General features: G+C 47.2%; 1 protein-coding gene across 2 annotated transcripts in view; it reads right to left on the bottom strand.

Annotated features, from left to right (window-relative positions):
- KATNA1 (katanin catalytic subunit A1) overlaps positions 1-19108 on the bottom strand; it is a 438379-nt gene that overhangs the window by 298424 nt on the left and 120847 nt on the right. For both annotated transcript variants that reach the window (XM_069607673.1, XM_069607672.1), the window contains one exon: positions 17796-17982. In XM_069607673.1, the coding sequence (XP_069463774.1) occupies positions 17796-17982 (187 nt within the window). The remainder of the gene's footprint in view (positions 1-17795; positions 17983-19108) is intronic.

Below are 19108 nucleotides of genomic sequence, written 5' to 3' on the forward strand. Positions count from 1 at the left end.
CCTCAGCACGACTATGCTGGCCATTAGCACCTGATCGGTGAACCTCTGATCGTGATCCGGTATAGGCAGGCCACTCGCCGAAACCCTCGGAGAAAACCCATGTACGCCTATTAGGCCTGTGAGGCACCTCAGGGATAACCCCGGTAGCAGAGGTTTTGAAGCCCCTCCCAGACCTGGAGGACCCCGGGAAGGAGTCCCTCAGCCGGGGTGCCCTGAAAAGTAAAGAACTTACCGGACGTCTCTGCTTCCGTCAATGAAGAGTTGGAAATGCGATGGAGGAACCTTCTGGAAGATTTCCTCCCACCTACGAAGACGATGTTGAAGTGCCCTGACCGAAAGGGCGTCGCAGAAGAAACACAGGTCCCAATGGTGATGCGGTCCCAGACACTCCAAGCAGAGAGAATGGGGATCCGCCCTAGCGAAGCTCGCAAGAACAACAAGTGGCAAATCCGAGACGCTCCGGCATAGACGGAGGACTACGCGACCACAGAACCGGAGCAGGAGAGAAGGACAAAGGGAAAGAAAAAAGGTCTTCCCGGTGATGCTAGTGCGTCCGTCCCCGACCGCATGGAGAAAAGGACTGAAGGGAGATGCGGAGGTAAGGAGGGCGGGGTTACGGCCGCGTGCGGTACCCTGCATAAAAAGAGAAGACTGACAAATTGTCAATTTTATGCTTTTTTACAAAAGTGCTCCGGTCTCGGTGTTGAGAATACTTTGTATCCTTATATTCTTTTCTGGAATGGCTTTTTGGTTACCTTTACAATGTGGCTTGGATGAGCTGGTGGCAATGAATATTTTTGTACTGCGTTTTAAACTTTGTACTTGTGTACTTTTTCCATTTACTGCAAAGGGCTACTAAAGGTGGCGAGCACCTGAAGATAGCTATGCCATGAGTTTTTTGATTGGCCTTTGGCCATATTGTTCTTGGGCCTTCTTCCTGCCCTCTCGAGTCAGGAATTGTCATATATGGGAAGCTCTTTCCCAGGTAAAGCTGTTGCTTTCCCAGGCAAAGAGGTGGTTTGTGAATTAGTGTGCTGGCACTGTCTGGTCCCATGACACATCCTGATGCCTGAATGTCGGAAAGTCTCAAATGTCAGTTTCTGGGCAGATGTTGTGGCAAGTGGCTATCCATGAAAGGGTAGCCACTGCCAGTTGGAATGGACCAGATCATTGACATTGAAGGAGCTAGGCAAGCTTCCTGTCCAGATCTTTGATAAAAGGAGGACTCCTGCAGCCATTCTTCAGATGATATTTGGAGCCACGTCCTCTGTGAAGAAGAGGAGCAGCCAGTTGACCACCCCTGCAGCTGTCCAGCACCAACTCCAGTGAAGTCCTGGTGAAGCTCTGCTAATCTGCCTCATCTCAGGAATACCCTCATCAGTGAATCGATGCCTGGATAGGTGGGAATAACCAGTCTCTACCCCTGCTTGAGGACCTGTGCCTTCAGAAGGTTCTCTGGACCAACACAGGGACTGACCAGCTCTATCCTGCGCTACCTTGCTGCAGCAGTCACCGTTCCTAGTGGATCCGTGGAACTTGGAGAATCTGCAAATTGTAAAAGACACCTGTATTTCTAGCCTTCTTGCATCAACAGAAGATGTGCAGGACCTGTTACTTTGTTTGTCTATGGGGAATCGCCTGCAGCTGCCAGATCGTGGTGGCTCACGTTGCAATCAGTCTTATTCACATCCTAGAGGTGTCCAGAAATCGCCTGCTCCACAGAACGCTCAATCGTTTCTCCATTTGTGTGTTCAGCTGGAAGTGTCTGGAAAAGATTCCCAAGCACCATGACCCACCAAAACTAAATCCCATGTCCAAAAAAGACCTCTACACCCACGATCCAAGGAGCTGGACCAAGTACAGAAGACTTAGTCCCCAATAGTTTCGGGACCTCTGCACTGATCTCTGGAGAAATTAGAGACAGGGGAATAAGTTAACATATGATTTGAAATATGATGTGTCATTTATAATGCGCCGGTACACAAGTGTGTGTAGGCGTGACAAGACAAGGAAGGGAAACAGAAGGAGGACAAAACAGCGATCTTACTAGGCCTTGTGTCATTCAGATCACGCAAGTGTGGGAGGGACAGAGAGGGAGAATTGCCAGGGGGGATGGGAGAGTGCAAGTAGCTAACAAGTGCTGCAGAGTGCAGAGGGTCTGGGGACTGTAGGGTTGCAGATAAAGTCCCTTAAGTGGTTGGGAGGACCGTAGGCAGCGCAAGGGCAACCGGTCATGTAGGAGCCTGGTCCCGTAAGTTCAGTGGGTGGCCAGGTAACAAGCATGAGCAGCAGTCCGGAACATCAGCAAGAGAGAGGGAGAGCGAAAGCAGAATCGTAAAGGAAGGTCTCGAGTTGCTTCCAGAAACTTTAAGTGGTCCTGCTCAAGTTTGAGAGAGGCAGGGAGTCTGTTCCAGAGGCCCCAGCCGAGGACAGAGATCTACCCACCACTCTCTGCTTGGAGAAGCATCTGACCCTCAGAGTTGGAGGTGGATTAACAGAGGGCTCAAGAAGGAAGATGCTTAGGAAGAGAAAGTTGGATGTAGTTTGGTCCCTGTCCCAAAAAAGCCTTTGTAGACTATGGAGACGGTCTTGAACTTGATCCTCGCAGGCACAGGCAGCCAGTAGAGAGCTTTCAGGGCTGGGGAGGTACAATCCCTGGGCTTGTTGCCACGGACAAGTCTTGCTGTACTGTTCTAGATTAGTTGTAAAAACCGAAGAGTACGAACAGGCAAATTTAGAAAGAGGCTGTTGTAGTAGTCCAGCCTAGAGAGGACCGGGGCTCTGTAGACAGTGAGCTTCTGGGGAAACATTAAGAAAAGGAAGAATACCTCCAAGGAGGTGCAGCTGATAGTGTGACTTCTTAAAGATTTGAGGAGAGAAGGAGATGGTGGAATTGAAGATGACACCAACGTTCTTAGCCTCACAGGAAGGAGCAGGCAGAGGGCCTAGGGTGGGCGGCCAGAGCGAGAGGAAAGGAGGGTGCAGGTGTCCCAATATTAATCGAAGATACACCAGACACGCATGAATGGTAGGTTGGCACATGGAAGTAAAGATGTGTAACAGATTATCTTGGAACACCGGCATGACTATGTAATAAGAAATAATTATGGTACTTTATGCCATGTTTATGGTGCTTGGGCTTAATGTGCACACTTTGCACCTTTAGTTTGTAGTAATGAATTAATGTAGAGAGAAGAGTATGTACCAGTCTATCATATTTTTGGTAAAGGTATGCTTTTTGGCCTATTTGCTGATATTTCTTATAGATTAGTGTTACATGATTGGAGGAAGTGTGTGAAGCATTGTATGTAGTTCATGTATTTGTGGTAGGAACAGTACGTTTTTAAGATGGTAAGATTTAATTAAATGAGAGATCATTACATACTTGATAGTAATGTTTTACAGCCTCAGCATGATCTATATTGAAAATGTAAAGAAACTTAATGAGTGATTTTAGCATACTAATTTATTTTTTAATACAGATTGTGTTAGATGCGAACAAGAAAACAAAAACGTGTTACTAGCAAGCATTGTGTGCAGGGAAGTAGTAGTGTTGTTATATCTGTAGATACAAATAGTGTAGATGAACAAGTTACTCCCTTACCTGGTAACGCTCTTTCGATGGGATGGTCCGACGACGTATTCCATATCTTTGACAGTAATCACCACAGCTGTGCTGCTTCGGAACATTTTCGGCGTCTGCGTCCTGCGTCGATGCGCCGTCCCCGAGGACCCCCTACGACGGCCGACGTCACCCAATGTGATAAGTAGGATGCACGACGCCTGTAGCCTCAGTTGTAGTTTTTTCCCCCAGAATGTGTGACACCAGTCTTCTGCCAGTCAGACACACAAGGCCTTGCGGAAACGTAAGCTGCAATCGCATAAGAAATTCTGCAGCGGGGAAGGTAGGGAGGGAGCGATATGGAATACGTCGTCAGACCATCCCATCGAAAGAAAGTTACCAGGTAAGAGAGTAACTTGTTCTTCGAGGGGATTGGGTCCTCCGACATATTCCATATCTTTGACAGACTCCCAAAGCAGTACCAAAGCAAAGAGGTGGGAAAAGAATTTAGAACACAAATTTAGCATGCCCAATCAAATTGCGGAATAAAGGACTGCCTTGCCAAAGGCCAGATCCTGTCCTCGGATGGAATCGAGGGAGTAGTGGCGTACAAAAGTATGTACTGAAGCCCAGGTGGCTGCATCACAGATGTTACGAATAGGAACACCCCTAGGGCACCTGTAGGGCAGTAGATGCAGCCATACCCCTAGTAGAATGGGCCCGCAAGCCAGCCGGTGGGTCCTTACCCGCCAAGCGGTAACACTCACAGATAGCCAAAATAATCCAATGAGACAAAGTCCGTTTCGTCACAGCTTGTCCCAAACGCTTTCCAGCGTAACCAATGAAGAGTTGATCGTCCACTCTGACCCGGGACATGCGTGAAATATAAAAGCTCAACGCTCTCCTAGGATCAAGCCTATGGAGCCTCTCCTCTTCCTTACCAGGATGCGGAGGAGGATAGAATGCCGGAAGAACAGCCTTCTGGCCCAAATGAAATTCCGAAACCACCTTTGGAAGAAAGGAAGGACGAACTCTAAGGACAACCCTGTCCTTATGAAACACACTGATGGGTGGCTTAACAGAAAGTGCCTGTAACTCACTCTGCGAGCGGAAGTAACCGCAACCGAAAACACAGTTTTAAGAGTCAGCAGTCTCAAAGGGCACGAATGCAAAGGCTCAAACGAAGCACCCATAAGAAACTTAAGAACAAGGTTCAAATCCCAACCGGGCACCAGAAAAGGAGACGGAGGGAACACATTAGTAAGCCCTTTCAAAAACTGATAAATTAAAGGAATCTTAAAATAGGAACATTCTTCAGACGAGCGCTTAAATATGGACAGCGCCGCCAGGTAACCTTTAATGGTACCCACTTGCAAGCCCCTGTGGGCCAAAGAAAGCAAAAAAGACAGAACCATGGGAATGTCACATTCAAAAGGATCCACATTCCTAACTCTGCACCAGTCGCAGAATTTACGCCAACGGTACAGAGACTTTGTTGCAGGCCGTCAGGCCGAGAGCAACACCTCCAACACGTCTTCAGTCAGGTCCCAATCCTTATACCTCAACCTTTCAGAAGCCAAGCGTGAAGGTTGAGGGATCTGACCTCCGGATGGAGAACCTGACCCCCCCCCACCCGTGAGAGCAGATCATCTTGGTAGGGAAGACGACGTGGAGGGCAGACGGACAAGTCGAGAACGTCCGGGTACCACGTCCTCCGGGCCCACGCCGGAGCAATGAGGATCATCCGGGAACCGAACCTCCATAACCTCCGCAGTACTTGCGGGATGACGGGGACTGGAGGAAACGCGTACAGCAGTGGGAAAGACCACTCCACCACAAACGGGTCTCCTAAGGCTCCTTTTGGAGGAAATTCCAGCGAGCAGAACCTTTCGCACTTCTGGTTGACACTGGAGGCGAAGAGATCCACTTGAGGGGTCCCCCAAAGGGCGAAGATCTCCAGGAGAATCTCCTGAGCCAGCTCCCACTCGTGAGAGATCGTGCTCTGCCTGCTCAGAGCGTCCGCCGTCTCGTTGTCGTCTCCGGCCAGATGAACAGCCGAGATCGAAACTTCCTGCTGGATGGCCCAGAACTCGAGCTGCATCGTCTCCCTGCACAGAGGAAGTGACCCTGCCCCCCCCTTTTTGTTGAGGTAGTGCATGGCCACCGTGTTGTCCGTCAGGATCAGGACACTCTTTCCTCGCGCAGTCGGCAGAAAAGCCTTCAGGGCTAGCCCGACAGCCCTCAGCTCCAACAGATTGAATTGATTATGGAGTCAGGTCTCCGATGGAGACCAACGACCGCTGACTGTCAACTCGTTGGCATGATCTCCCCATCCCGTGAGAGATGCGTCCGTCATGATCGTCACCTCCGGCCAGGGTAGCCAAAAGGGAGCCCCATTCATCAGATTACCTTTGACGGCCCACCACAGAAGATCCTGGGCGACGGAGGACAGCACCTGAACAGGGTCCGACATCCTGCCGGAGGACTGAGACAACTGGAGCTTGAGTGCCCATTGCAAAGATCTCATCCGCAGACGAGCCTCTGGCACCAGAAGAATGCAGGATGCCATGAGGCCGAGCAACCTCAAGAACTCGAACGCCGGGAGCGTCTGGGCAAGTTGAAACTTGTGCACCATCTGCTGAATGTGAAGAGCCCTCACCTGGGGAGGAAAAACACAGCCCCAGGGATGTGTCAAGCACTGCTCCGATGTACTGAAGCCGCTGTGTTGGCATCAAATGGGACTTCTTTAAATTGAGGGAGAAGCCCAGCTTGTGAAGGGAGTGGCAGGTGACGACAGATGATCCAGGACTTGCTCGGGAGAGCTCCCCCTGATCAACCAATCGTCCAGGTAGGGGTAGACGTGAATCCCCCTTTCCTGAGATGCGCTGCCACCACCACCATGAGCTTGGTGAAAACCCTCGGGCGGAGGTCAATCCGAACGGCAGGACCCAAAACTGAAAGTGCAAGTCGCCAACCGCGAACCTCAGGTACTTCTTGTGCTTGGGATGGATCGGCACATGGAAGTAAGCGTCCTTGCGGTCGAGAGACACCAACCAGTCATGAAGTTGAAGGGCCTGGAGGACTTGAGAGAGAGTAACCATCTTGAACTTGTCCTTCCTGAGGAGTTTGTTCAAACCGCGCAAGTCCATGATGGGTCTCAATCCCCCGTCTTTCTTCGAAATAAAAAAATAAGGGGAATACCATCCCTTGTTCCTCTCCGCTACATGCACCAGTTCTATGGCGCCTTTCTCCAGCAGGGCTTGAATTTCCTGCGCAAGGAGCGGATCCGGACTCTTCAAAGAGAGGTTCCCAGGTGGATTGTCGAGAGGCCTCTGCCAAAAGGGAAGACAGTAGCCGTGGGTTATGATCTCCAGAACCCACACATCTGAAGTAATGGCACGCCACTCTACAAGATGCTGCGCCAGTCTTCCCCCAACCGGTGAACCATGGGACATGGCCTCATGACTGAGTGGTAGCGGCTGCGGCGTTGCCTGAGGGCAAAGAGGCCACTGCCCGAGCGGCCTTGGCACCTCGAGTACCCTGTTTTCCACCTCTGGTACTCCTACGGTGGCCTATTTGACTGACAGCTCCTCTCACTTTACTGAAGGACGAGTAATAACTAAAGGAACCTCCCCTCCATTGTTGTCCCTTAGGACGAAAAGGCGGAGGTTGTCGAACTGCAGCGCCCAACGACTTCACTGCAGCTTTGGAGGTCTGCAACCTCTCAAGGCTCTCGTCAGCCTTGCTGCCAAAAAGATGTTTACCGTCAAAGGGCATGTTGAGGAGCCGGGACTGCACATCAGGAGCGAACCCCTAATTCCACAACCACGCAAACCTGCGTATTACGGTGCTCGCCGCCATGGACCGGCTGACACAATCTGACATGTCCAAAGCCGACTGAACGGCCTCACACATGGCATCCTTGTCATCCTGGACCATAGCAAGGAAACCATCCCGTTCGTCCCCTTCGGGAATATGTTCAGCCGCTAATGCAACACAGTTCCACAGAGTGTGTGTGAAACGAGACAAGGCACATACAGAGTTGGCCGCCTGAAGCGCCATACCCCCTGAAGAAAACACTTTCTTCGCCCACCCATCAAAAAGTTTGTCGTCCCTATCTTGAGGGATGGTAGGATAAGACGCCTGCTTTGCTGGGGCCGTAGCCGCCTGCACCAAACTCTCCGGAGTGGGGTGCCTGGACAAGTAGCAGGGGTCGCTACTGGCTGGACAGTATTTTCGCGACAAAGACTTGCCCACTGCCGGGAGACTCTCCGGAGCAGTCCAAACCGCCGCCACCCTTCTCTGCCGAGCCATATGAAACAGCAGTACCGGGTCAGTGGGGGGGACCAAGATCGAGGATGTCCGTAAGATCATCCTGAACAAACTCCCCCGGGGGAGCCGACCATCCCAAGTACTCGGTGACCCGAGACATAAGGCGCCGGTACGAAGAATCGGCAGGAGTGCCAGGCTCAGGCCTACAAAACTCCACCTCCGGAGAGGTGTCATTCCACTGGCATCATGCAGTGACTGCCTCAGGTCATCAAATTGGCTATGGCCCGAGAGAAGCTCATCTGGCACCGTATCCGGAACCAAGCCCTCATCAGAGCCCTCATCACCCTCTGAAATGTATTCCAGGCGGTGAGAGGAAGATACCTGTGGACCAAAGCTATGCCTGACCTTAGCCAGAGCCTTTCTAGGGGCTTCCCCCGTGCCACAAAGCCCCTCCGACACCACCGCATCGAAAGGCGTCGAGGGCGCCGAGAGAAGGCGTCAACGTCAGCCGCAGCGCCGCCAGCATCGGTGGTGTCGACACAGGCCTCGAAGACAGAGCTCCGAGCGTGTCCTTCGACGACCTAGGCGCTGACTGCGTCGACGACCCCCTCGGAGGCAGAGCCTCGAGAGAGAGGCTGTCAATGATCTCGGCGCCACAAGTGTCGACGTCTTCCTCGAAGATTGCACAGGATCACGCAGTGTCGAGCGCGTCGAGGACCGGGACCTGGAACGGGCCTGGCGAGAACAGTTACCCTTGTCCGAGCGGGACCTCTCCCACGAACCGTGCCGACCACCAAAGCCCGAAGGTGTGCGAGCGGTGTCTCTCGACCGACCCCACTCGGCGGCGCGGACGGACCGGTGCCCTGCGATTCGAGAAACGCTAACATCTTTTTCCCGAAGGAAGCCCATTCCTCCGGTGTCGCTTGCATGGTGGGATAAGCGACCCGCCGACAGGCGGAGTCCTCGGAAGAGGACGGTGTAGACGACCGATGCCGGCGCTTCCGGGAATGCCTCGAAGAGGCAGAGGAGTGGCGAGACAGACTCCTGGAAGGAGACCCACTGGACCTCCGACGATGACGCGGAGAGTCGCCTCTCGAATCATCCGTCGAAAGCCCCGCAGACCTCGACTTCCGGGGCTTAGACACCCTACCTACCGACAACTTCTTCTTGCTCTCCCGCAAGGCCTTGGCCGTGAGCGACTGGCAGTTGACACAATCGTCCGTGTCGTGGGCCTCCCCGAGGCACCAGAGGCAGGCGTCGTGCGAGTCCGTTACCGACATCTTGGACCCACAGTCCCCGCATTTTTTGAAGCCCGGACGCGGGGTTGAAGACGAGGTAGACATCGTCACGAACAGGCTTTTTCACAAAACCGAACAGGTTCAAAAGAACCGAGAAGATTACAACAGAAACTCCAAAGAGTCGAGGCATACCGAGATTCAGAAAGCGAACACGTTCGCAGAAAAAACAGAACTTAGGGTACGGGCTTCGTACGTCCTACTTATCACATCGGGTGATGTTGGCCGTCGGAGGAGGTCCTCGGGGACGGCGCATCGACGTCATCGATGCAGGACGCAGACAATTTTCCGAAGCAGCACAGCTGTGGTGATTACGGTCAAAGATATGGAATACGTCGGAGGACCCAATCCCCTCGAAAATACGTTATCAGCAATACTTTTTAAAATCTGCAATTTGTAATAGGCGATGTGCCAACTGAACTTATCGATGGAACCAAGCATGTTTTTATTGATCATAAGTGTATCAAATGTATTGGTAGGTAGTAAAAAAAGAAATATTTTTAGAAGAAAGGGTAGGAAACGTGATACCAATTTGAAACAGAGAGATAACGATATATATAAGAAAATATATCATTCTTGGGGGTTTACAAGTCTTCGGAGGAGTGTCAAACCAAAATCTAGATATGTAGCAAAGTGTTTCTTGCAAAAGAAAAAGGTAGAAGTAATAATTTTAAAAAGCATTTGATATGAAAAGAAAATTGTTCATTTTCGTACTGAATAAACTTAAGAAATTACTTAAGGTGACTATATCTTTCTATACAAATATAGAAAGAGTTCATGTACTTAAAAGTGACAACTTTTGTGGTGTGTTTGGTGGAGAGTGGAAACACGTCTCATACAGAAAGATTTTTTAATGAGTTACATTGAAGGAAAGACTGTTCTCTTAGCTATTGATGAGTGGACGAAGCTATGAAGTACAAAATGGTGGGATTTCTAAAAAAAGAAAGTTTAAGGTCTCATAATACAGAAATGGAAACTTTAGGTAATCTAGGATACAACGACAAGACAAGGAAGGGAGGACAGAAGGAGGACAAAACAACAATCTAACTAGACCTTGCGTCATTCAGACCGCGCAAGTGCATACCGGATCTCTCCCCCATGCCCCCCTTTTCTCCATCGGGTAACATTGGTGTAAAGCCCTGCCCTTAAATCACTCTTTCCTGACTTTGGGTGGTGTAGGCCTGGTCAGGTATCCCTTCCTAGGCCTACCATACTGTCTGGGATTGAACAGGTTTACCTACTTGAACTTTACTTACCTTTTTGACTTTTGTATCATAACCACTGGCTTTGTTGACTAGTATTACTTATAGGGCGCTCTGACACCCTAAGGTATCCTGGCGCTTACGAGGAAACCACGCGGAGAAACGCCATGCAAGAACAGAAGCTATCCAGAGAAGAGAAAGGTCTTCAGATGTTTCCTGAACCAACTAGGCAGGAGGAAGAGTATTCCAAAGCAGAGGGGCGGCAAATGAGAATGCTCTACTGCCAACTGATGACTTCTTCTTGAACCAGGATACAACTAAGCCACCAAGATTCACAGAGCGAAGATGTCTGGTAGGGAGATAAGGAATGATTTTCGCTTGAAGGAAATAAGCGCCCTGCTTGTGGAGGGCTCGATGGGTCAGTCATTAGGCCTTACATTTGATACTATTATTTGCAGAGAACCAATGAAGCTGAGCAAAAGTAGGTGATGTGGGCATATTTTGGTAGACCGACAATCAGACGAGAGGCCGCATTCTGAAGAGTTTGCAGCCTCTGGATAAAATATTTGGGTTGTGCCAGAACAGCAGCATTACATCAGTCGACAGTGCCCGATATTTCTGAGGTGACAACGAGCCACAAAGTAACTCTGGAAGAAAAGGAAGGACCTTTTTTAAAATAATTATTTTTAAAAGAGTTCCTAGTTTAAAGAAGCCAGCCTTGCATGTAGCACTGATCTGCGGCTCTGGTGACAAAGATGTTGCAAAGGTCCCCAAGTTAGCAGGCCAGATTTCAGGGGTCCAAATATGGCATACAGTAGGTCGGCCCACGAAGACCACCTCCATTTTTTTCAACATTCAATTTAAGCCAATTGGCATTCATCCAATCCCTTATGGCTCCCAGACACTTTCACGCACCATGGTAGCCATAGGAATTGATTAGCCTGGCGAGCAAGAAAAATCTTAAAAAGCAAGGAGGGCAACGCCAAGCGCTAAGGGACTCCAAAGGTAAGTGAAGTCAGCTTAGCGGTTAAAAAAAAACGGTAAAGAAAGTCTGTCCGACAAAAAAGGTGTAAACCAACGGAGAGTTGTGCCAGAGATAGCAGCCTCTTTAAGTCATTGACACAATACTGAGTGGTCAAGAGTGTCAAACGCGGCCAAGAGGTCTAATAGTATCAAGAGGCCAACCTCCACCCTTGTCCCCAGCCATAATGAGGTCATCGTTTTTGTAATCCATGACGATTCAGTCCCCATTAGGGGATGGGATCCAGCTTGATAAGGATCAAGGCATCCTCAAGAAAGTTCCTAGGCAAAGAAAGCTAAGGCATAACTATAGCCTAAAGGACCTTCATTAGGAATCTAAGAAGCGATATTAGGTGAAAATTCACCAGCAGTGCGGGATCAAGAGTAGGCTTCTTGAGAACCAGAATGACCAACACATGCTTGAGAGCAGTATGAACAACCCCTTGGGTTAAAGAGTAGTGTAGAACAGGGTTCATAACTGGAACTAGATCAGAGCTGATTGCCTTAAACACATGTAAAGGGATCAGGTCCAAAGGGGAACAAGATTTCAGCCGTGAAACGACTTTACCAAGATGAACATTCGTAACCTGTTCAAAGCAAGAAAATGACATGCTAAAATAGAGTGAGGAGAGCAGATGTGGTAGAAGTGGCTCAACAGAACCATGGGTCAATATACTGGCTCTATGTTCAGAATGACAAATTCTGACAAGGAGTCACAAAGTGACTGTGTAGGCCGAACTGGGGTGGAAATTGTAAAGTTGATCAGTGCTAATAAATCCTGACACTGATATGTACACATTATCATTTATTCAGGAACATACATTAAAGGCTATGACAAGACTCAGTCTATCAACTGACAGAATGTAAACCAACCACAAACAATTCCACAAAGAAACTTACAAGGGAAACATTCCATCATGACCAAACTATATACAGACTATATTTACAGGAGAAACCATGTGAAATACTCAACTAACTCTGGAACCCCAATATACATTAGTAGGAACACAACAGAAATCCTACCCGAAGATGAAAGCTCTTTTACTACAAGAACACTTCCTTAGGTTTAAGGTTACTTGAATCCGGTTGGTAAAAAGACAGTTTTTGCCTTTTTAATGGAAAGGGGATATTTGCAGTGACAGTTTTAGAGCATCTTTATCTGCTGGATCAAAAATGGAATGCCATGTATGTTCGGCTTCTTTGTATAGCAGTTTAAGTGCCCCAAGTGAAAGGGTATACCAAGGAGCAGAAAGTGTGTGCCGTTTTGGGTGGGTTTTTAGTGGCACGACCATACCTGCTACATTGGAAAGAATGTCCTGGAACGGTGTGAGGGGATCAGTGGTCATATATGAGTAAGAGGGAGATATATTGTGTTTACAGACATGAGTGAATAATGAAGACAGGCCAACTTGTCTCCAATCTCGACAAGTTCAAGTTTCTGAGCTTTATGTTTTAGAAGGGTGCAAACTGCATAAGGTGAAAGCCACCAAAAATGGTGTGAACAAAGCAGTTGGAGAACCGAGTGGACCATAACGGTGCCATTTGCATTAGAGATTGTTCCATCTCTTAGTAAACCTACCTGCGAAGTATACATTTGAAACTGATGACTTTAGGTCACAAGGCCCCAACCCATTTTAGGGTGTTAGTGAAACTGTTCTGTGGTTATTTCAAAGTATCTCTACTGAATTTCATGCATCCGAGTGCTTACCTGTGTTGCACGGGTCATTGAATCAAATGCATTCTTCTCCTAAGGGTGGATGCTTAGTGTGTATTTTAAAGGCCTATTAAATGATTGTATATTTTTGTACTTGCCGGAATATAATTACTGGGGTTCCTTGAGTACTCAATGTAGCCCACCAACACTCACAGCTTTCCTGAGACTTGGCCTTGCCGCTCTGCTACCTTACATTGATTGGGTTAGGCGGTTCGCAGTGTCTCCCTGTTCAACATAATAGGATGGTGAACCAAAATCTACCATCAGGGTTTATTTTGGAAATCCATCTTGATACAAAGAAATAGAGGTATCCAAATCCGGTGACAAGCATTATTTCTAGAGTAGGTGTCACGGTTCGGAGCATAAGCAGCAAAGCTCAGCAGTAGCCTCTCCCCCAACAACCTACAGTAGGCAAAGCAGGTCAATTCAGAGCCAGTTAATTGATTGTTAGGCAGGTCAGATTAATTTGAAAGTAGGCCTACAATAAGGAGTTGTTAGTGCTTTCCAGAAACAGATGATTCTCTTGGAGCCAGCTTGTTCCAGGTATTAGGGCAGATCACGCCTATTTAGATGCCTCATCTGCATTTGTTTATACCTGGGCATCCAAACAATCTTGGTTTGCCAACTGAGCTACTTCACAAGGTAGTTCGGGCTGATGTGCCAGATTGCACAGGGCACTGAAGATTGAATTCATCTCCGTATTGATAGCCTAATGTCTGTTCCCCTTTTTTGAGACCCATGACCCTTTCGTGCTGCACATATTCTAGAGCAGTGGTAGGGTTTCAAGGTGCATTTGGGTACTCCCATATGCAGGCCATTACAGTAGTTCAGTGCACCTGGACAGCCTCCACTTAACAGCAGAATTCAAGGAAAGTGCAGAATCCCAGATGTTTACATGTTTGTCAGTGGGCACTCACAGAGCATTCGCTGTGTATTACCAAGTAAAGTTATTTTGTCCTATCAAGTGAAATCAGATGAACTATGCCTTCCCTTTGCGTGGGTATTACCTTTCAATAGAACACGCTGGTTCAATGCTAATTTAAAAGAAGGGGTCAAGAACCCATGTAGAGGGGCCAGGTGCAACTGCAAGTGTGAGCTGTGCAAGTGCTATTCTCTAGTTCCTAAGTCAATCTGTGGAAAACTACACACAATATTCTTAGCTACATGCGCCTATATGCATTTGTAGAATATTATAATATTCAGACAGTGGTTATGCAGATAATGAAAAACCTTAATTAGCTTTCACTGGTGCAATTAGTAAACATGTGCAGTCCTTTGGCCATAATTCTGGACTTTACCTTATAACAACCCAATCCACACAGCTAGGACAGGTTAAAGTTAATGATCATCCAAATGTCACTAAACCATTCTACAAGCTTATACAAACCAGTGTTTATGGTGATCCAAAAACTGGAATTTAACATCAAGACCAGAAGTATAATCAAAGGACTGCACATGGTTACAAAGTGTCTGACATTTTGAAAGTTGAGTCTCAATACTGTTGATGTCCATGTTGTGACCGTGTGCACGTGTGGGGGGAGGAGAACCTTCCGATAGATTAGTACCCAGGTTAGACATCTTGTGCATCTATTTAGTTTCTGATTTGAGCAAATCGCCACCATTAATCTATTGGCCAAGTTGATGGTTGTTTCGATGAAGTCCAGCTGGCCTAAGTTATGCAGACATTAAGTGAGGTATTGGGACAGCATTTCACTAAAAGATGTTCAAAGGTTTCTGTGGGTAGTCTTGGGCAAGAGACTGAAAAATCTGTGCCACTCCAACTCCTTGGTTTCTGCTCCTTGGATTCTTTTTGAGAATATCTTGTATCATGGTCTGAGGAGAGTGTCCAAATATGGTGCAGCGGTTATCAAATCAAATTACTGGCCTGCAAACGAAAATTGAGGTCAAAAGACTACAACTCTCCAACAGAAACTCCTCCACCCCTACCATACCTACTACCCCTACCACCACCTCTGGCTTCACATTCAAAAAGTTAACTATACCGTAAGTCCAAAAAATCATAACATCCCCTAAACCATCAAACTGCAGCTTGAGACCTATCCCCCTTCATCTCCAAGCTAATAAATCTATCATTCTCCACCAACTCAGTGCCCAACAACCTGAAACACTCATGGGTTCTCCCTCTTCTAAAGAAAACAATCTCTAGACCCAACAATTCCCACTAATTACAGGCCTATTACCACGGTTCCTTTCCTGCTAAAAATCCTTGACAGGGTTGCCTACCTGCAAATTCAGGATTACTTATAGACCAACCAACTGTTAGGATTGCGTCAATCGGGCTTTCGACCTCAACATGGAACAGAAACCGCTCTTGTTGACCTCAAAAGTCAGATTGACGAAATTAAAGACAAAGGTAAGGCTGCCATCCTAGTCCTCCTAGACCTATCAGCAGCTTTCGACTTGGTCGACCATAAAATACTCTGTAACCACCTCTCATCTGCTGCCCATTTCTCCTCCTCCGCTGTCACGTGGATACAATCCTTCTTGGACAACAGAACCATGTGGGTTTTTTCTTCCACAGCAGCAGCAGACTCCATCCCCATTACCTGTGGTGTCCCACAAGGATCCTGTTTTTCCCCCACTTTATACAACATCTTTACAAAGCCACCCTTTGACAAACTGGACCTTCTGGGTGTCACCTACACCAACTACGGGGATGACACCCAGATACTCCTCACCATCTCGGGCAACTACAGTCACCAGGATTAACAAAATCTTCTCCATCATTCAGGCATGGATGGCCACACATGGCCTCTGCCTGAATGATGAGAAGACTGAACTTATCCTTGTCGAATCACCTAATAACTTACAAAAACTGAGCCCTGACTATTCCAACATCATGATCGACGGTAACACTATTCCCGTCGCTAAAAATGTGAAAACCCTCAGCTTTTATCTCGACGCCAATACCAACCTCACCAAACAAGTTAATTCGACCGCTTCAGCTACAGCCTACACAGGGAAACTAATCAGAGCCTGCAGACCTTTCTTATCCACTAATAGCTGCCTCACGCTGGCTAGGGCTCTTATACAATCTAAGCTAGACTATTGCAACAGCCTCTATCTAGGTGCCAACCAATCTATAACCAATAAACTTCAGGTTCTCCATAATAATGCGCTACGAGCAGCACTAAACATTCGTAGGCGGGAGCATATCTCCGCCACCAGAATATCATGCAAATGGCTTTCCATTCAACAAAAAAAATTGACTTAAAAACTCTCTGCCTCACCTACAAAGCCCTTAACCACCTAGCCCCTCCCTACCTCACCAACAAATTCACCATGAAGCCAGCCATTTGAAACACTAGATCTTCCAACACTCTATGCCTCACGGTGCCCAGATTCACTTCCAAAAGAGCCGGCGGTTCTAGTTTCACAGTCCTCGCCTCTCAACTTTGGAACATCCTACCCTTGAACATTAAATCAACTAAATCCTTCCAGTTATTTAGGAAACGTGTTATTGGGTGGTTGCTGATTAAAAAACAACCTTAAGCTAGACCTAGCCTACTACAAACTGTATATATTGTACATGCCTCTCCTATGCCTTAACTGCAAGCTTTAACTAACTCTGTCTGTATATACTGTACATAACCTTCCTACTGTACTACTGCAAATTGTATATATATTGTGCCTTGTAATTTGTCCTAAGCGCCCTTTTACTCCCGGGTCTGGAGCGCTATACAAATCAAATAAACAAACAAATCTTTGAGATGGATATTAACACGGGGTGCAAATTGACAAGGGGGGGTCCTGGGAGTCCCTCTGCCAGACATTAGTCCTGGGGATGCTGTTGGTACTCTTGTTCAGAGGAGAATTGCCTAGCATTTCAGTGCTGGACTGCCCCAGGGCAGGACAAAGACTGATATTTTTGGGATATATCTTCTCTGTGAAAGATAGTGAGCTAAAGACTCTGGGCAAGTCTCTCATAACCAGGACTAATGTCTGGCAGAGAGACTCCCAGGACCCCCCTTGTCAATTTGCATATTCAAGTAACTTTGGGTCTCACCCTAAGTTACTAGGGGAATCCAGACGTGGACCCCTTGCTCACTATTCTTAGAGAGGCACAGCTCCTCCCTACTGATGAGGTCCAACCAGACCGAAACACGTGTCTGGGGATGCTGTTGGTACTCTTGTTCAGAGGAGAATTGCCTTGCATTTCGGTGCTGGACTGCCCCAGGGCAGGACAAAGACTGATATGTTTGGGATATTTCTTCTCTGTGAAAGATAGTGAGCTAAAGACTCTGGGCAAGTCTCCCATAACCAGGACTAATGTCTGGCAGAGAGACTCCCAGGGCCCCCCTTGTCAATTTGCATATTAACACAGGGTTACAGTCTATTAATTTGTGAATGTTTGATGCATTTTTGTTGGCAGAACAGGTTATAATTTCATAAGAACTGGGGGGTGGGAGGTGGCAAATTAAAAACAATGATGGGAAACACTGCTCCTATCAGGGAGATGGGTCATATCCAGAGTCGCCCAACATATGCCATGCTAATCAGGAGTGCAGCGTACATTTTCACCCGACGATACTCATAGAAACTAAATACTTAATGACCTGTTTACACCAAAAACATCTTAGCTGCACAAATAAACTGTGGTTACAGTTGGTGAAGTTCATCCAGCCAAAGCAGTAATATGAAGACTTGATAATGTCCACACTAGTACACCATTTCTACATCATTCACGTATGGATCAAATTGACAATTACCTTTTCCTCCTTTACTTTAGTCAATGGTTCCTTTTTGTCCTTCATACGAACTGGTTTGATTCGGTCGTTCATTCCATTACGAGAAGATGGGCGGTTCAAAGCTCTAGCAGCTGCGCTTAACCGGTTATTGTGCGGTCTTGGGTCAATGCACTGTGCAGATTGTCGTTTTCTGGGTCCTGGCGATGGTCTTAGTAATAAAATTAAAGAATTTAAAAAGAAGGTTATTTTGCAGTCTATATAGAGAGTAACATTTGGTAATGTTGCAAATGTATTTTTATTGAACAAAATAAACCTAGACACATTCCGGACACCTGTTGCTACTGGAAAGGAAGTCTCTCAAAAGTATTGCTGGTGTCAATATGCAACTGAAGCACGATGAAGGGAAAATGGAAGGTTTTCTTTTTTTGTGAACAGCAAAATAACCTAGCCTTTGTTGTCCATGTGTACCTTTGTCAGCTTGATGTGGGACTGTTGCTTTTATCAAAAGAGACCACACATTTTTGACACAATTTCTATTTAAAGTAGATTATTGCCAGTCTGACAAATGCTACCCACAGGTCATGAGATGAGGCAGACTTGTACCCTAGACCTATGATGCAGCAGGCGAACTAGGAAGTTTAATTTTGACATCTGTCATAGGCATGTTGGCAGGATTTGGAGCTTCTAAAAATAAATTTGTAAAATGAACACATTACTAAAAATAGAAAAAAATCTCCAAGTTGCCTATGCACTCGCAGAATGAAGTCAGATTAAAAAATACTCATCTGGGGGAACCTAACACAACCAGGATCTAAGACGCTAGCCTGATTGAAAATACACTTTAACCTGGTGGATGTCCGTCACATAGACCTTACATCAGCGAGGAAACAACACAGGAAACAGTAACTTTCATCTGATTTCTAAATGGCAGATAAGGGTTTTAAACCCTTGACTCCCGAAAGGTAGGTAATCATCAGAGCTGTTTTCCAAGGAAGAAGAAACAAGTAGAACAAGCTGACAAACCTCAGTACAGAAACTGCAGCTGGGAAGGCCCACACAAACTGGGCATAGCTAACCATGACACGAGAGGGAAAAGAAGCTAGAGAACAGCAATCAGATTATTATTAGTTACCCATACTAACCCAGAGCACTATAAAATCTGTCTGCTTTGCAGGGTGGCAACAGACCAGGTGCCAACCTGGAGACAGATCTAGGAAGAGTGTGGGCGTGTAGTCTGAGACCTAGAGAGAAAGTCTTTGAGGCTTTGGGCTATAGCTCGTACATTGGCAGGAGCCATAGACTTAGAAACCAAAAAGCATATAAAAGGCTACAGC

Source organism: Ambystoma mexicanum, chromosome 4q (genome assembly GCF_040938575.1).
Source record: "Ambystoma mexicanum isolate Mex_15411 chromosome 4q, UKY_AmexF1_1, whole genome shotgun sequence".
Lineage (NCBI taxonomy): Eukaryota > Metazoa > Chordata > Amphibia > Caudata > Ambystomatidae > Ambystoma > Ambystoma mexicanum.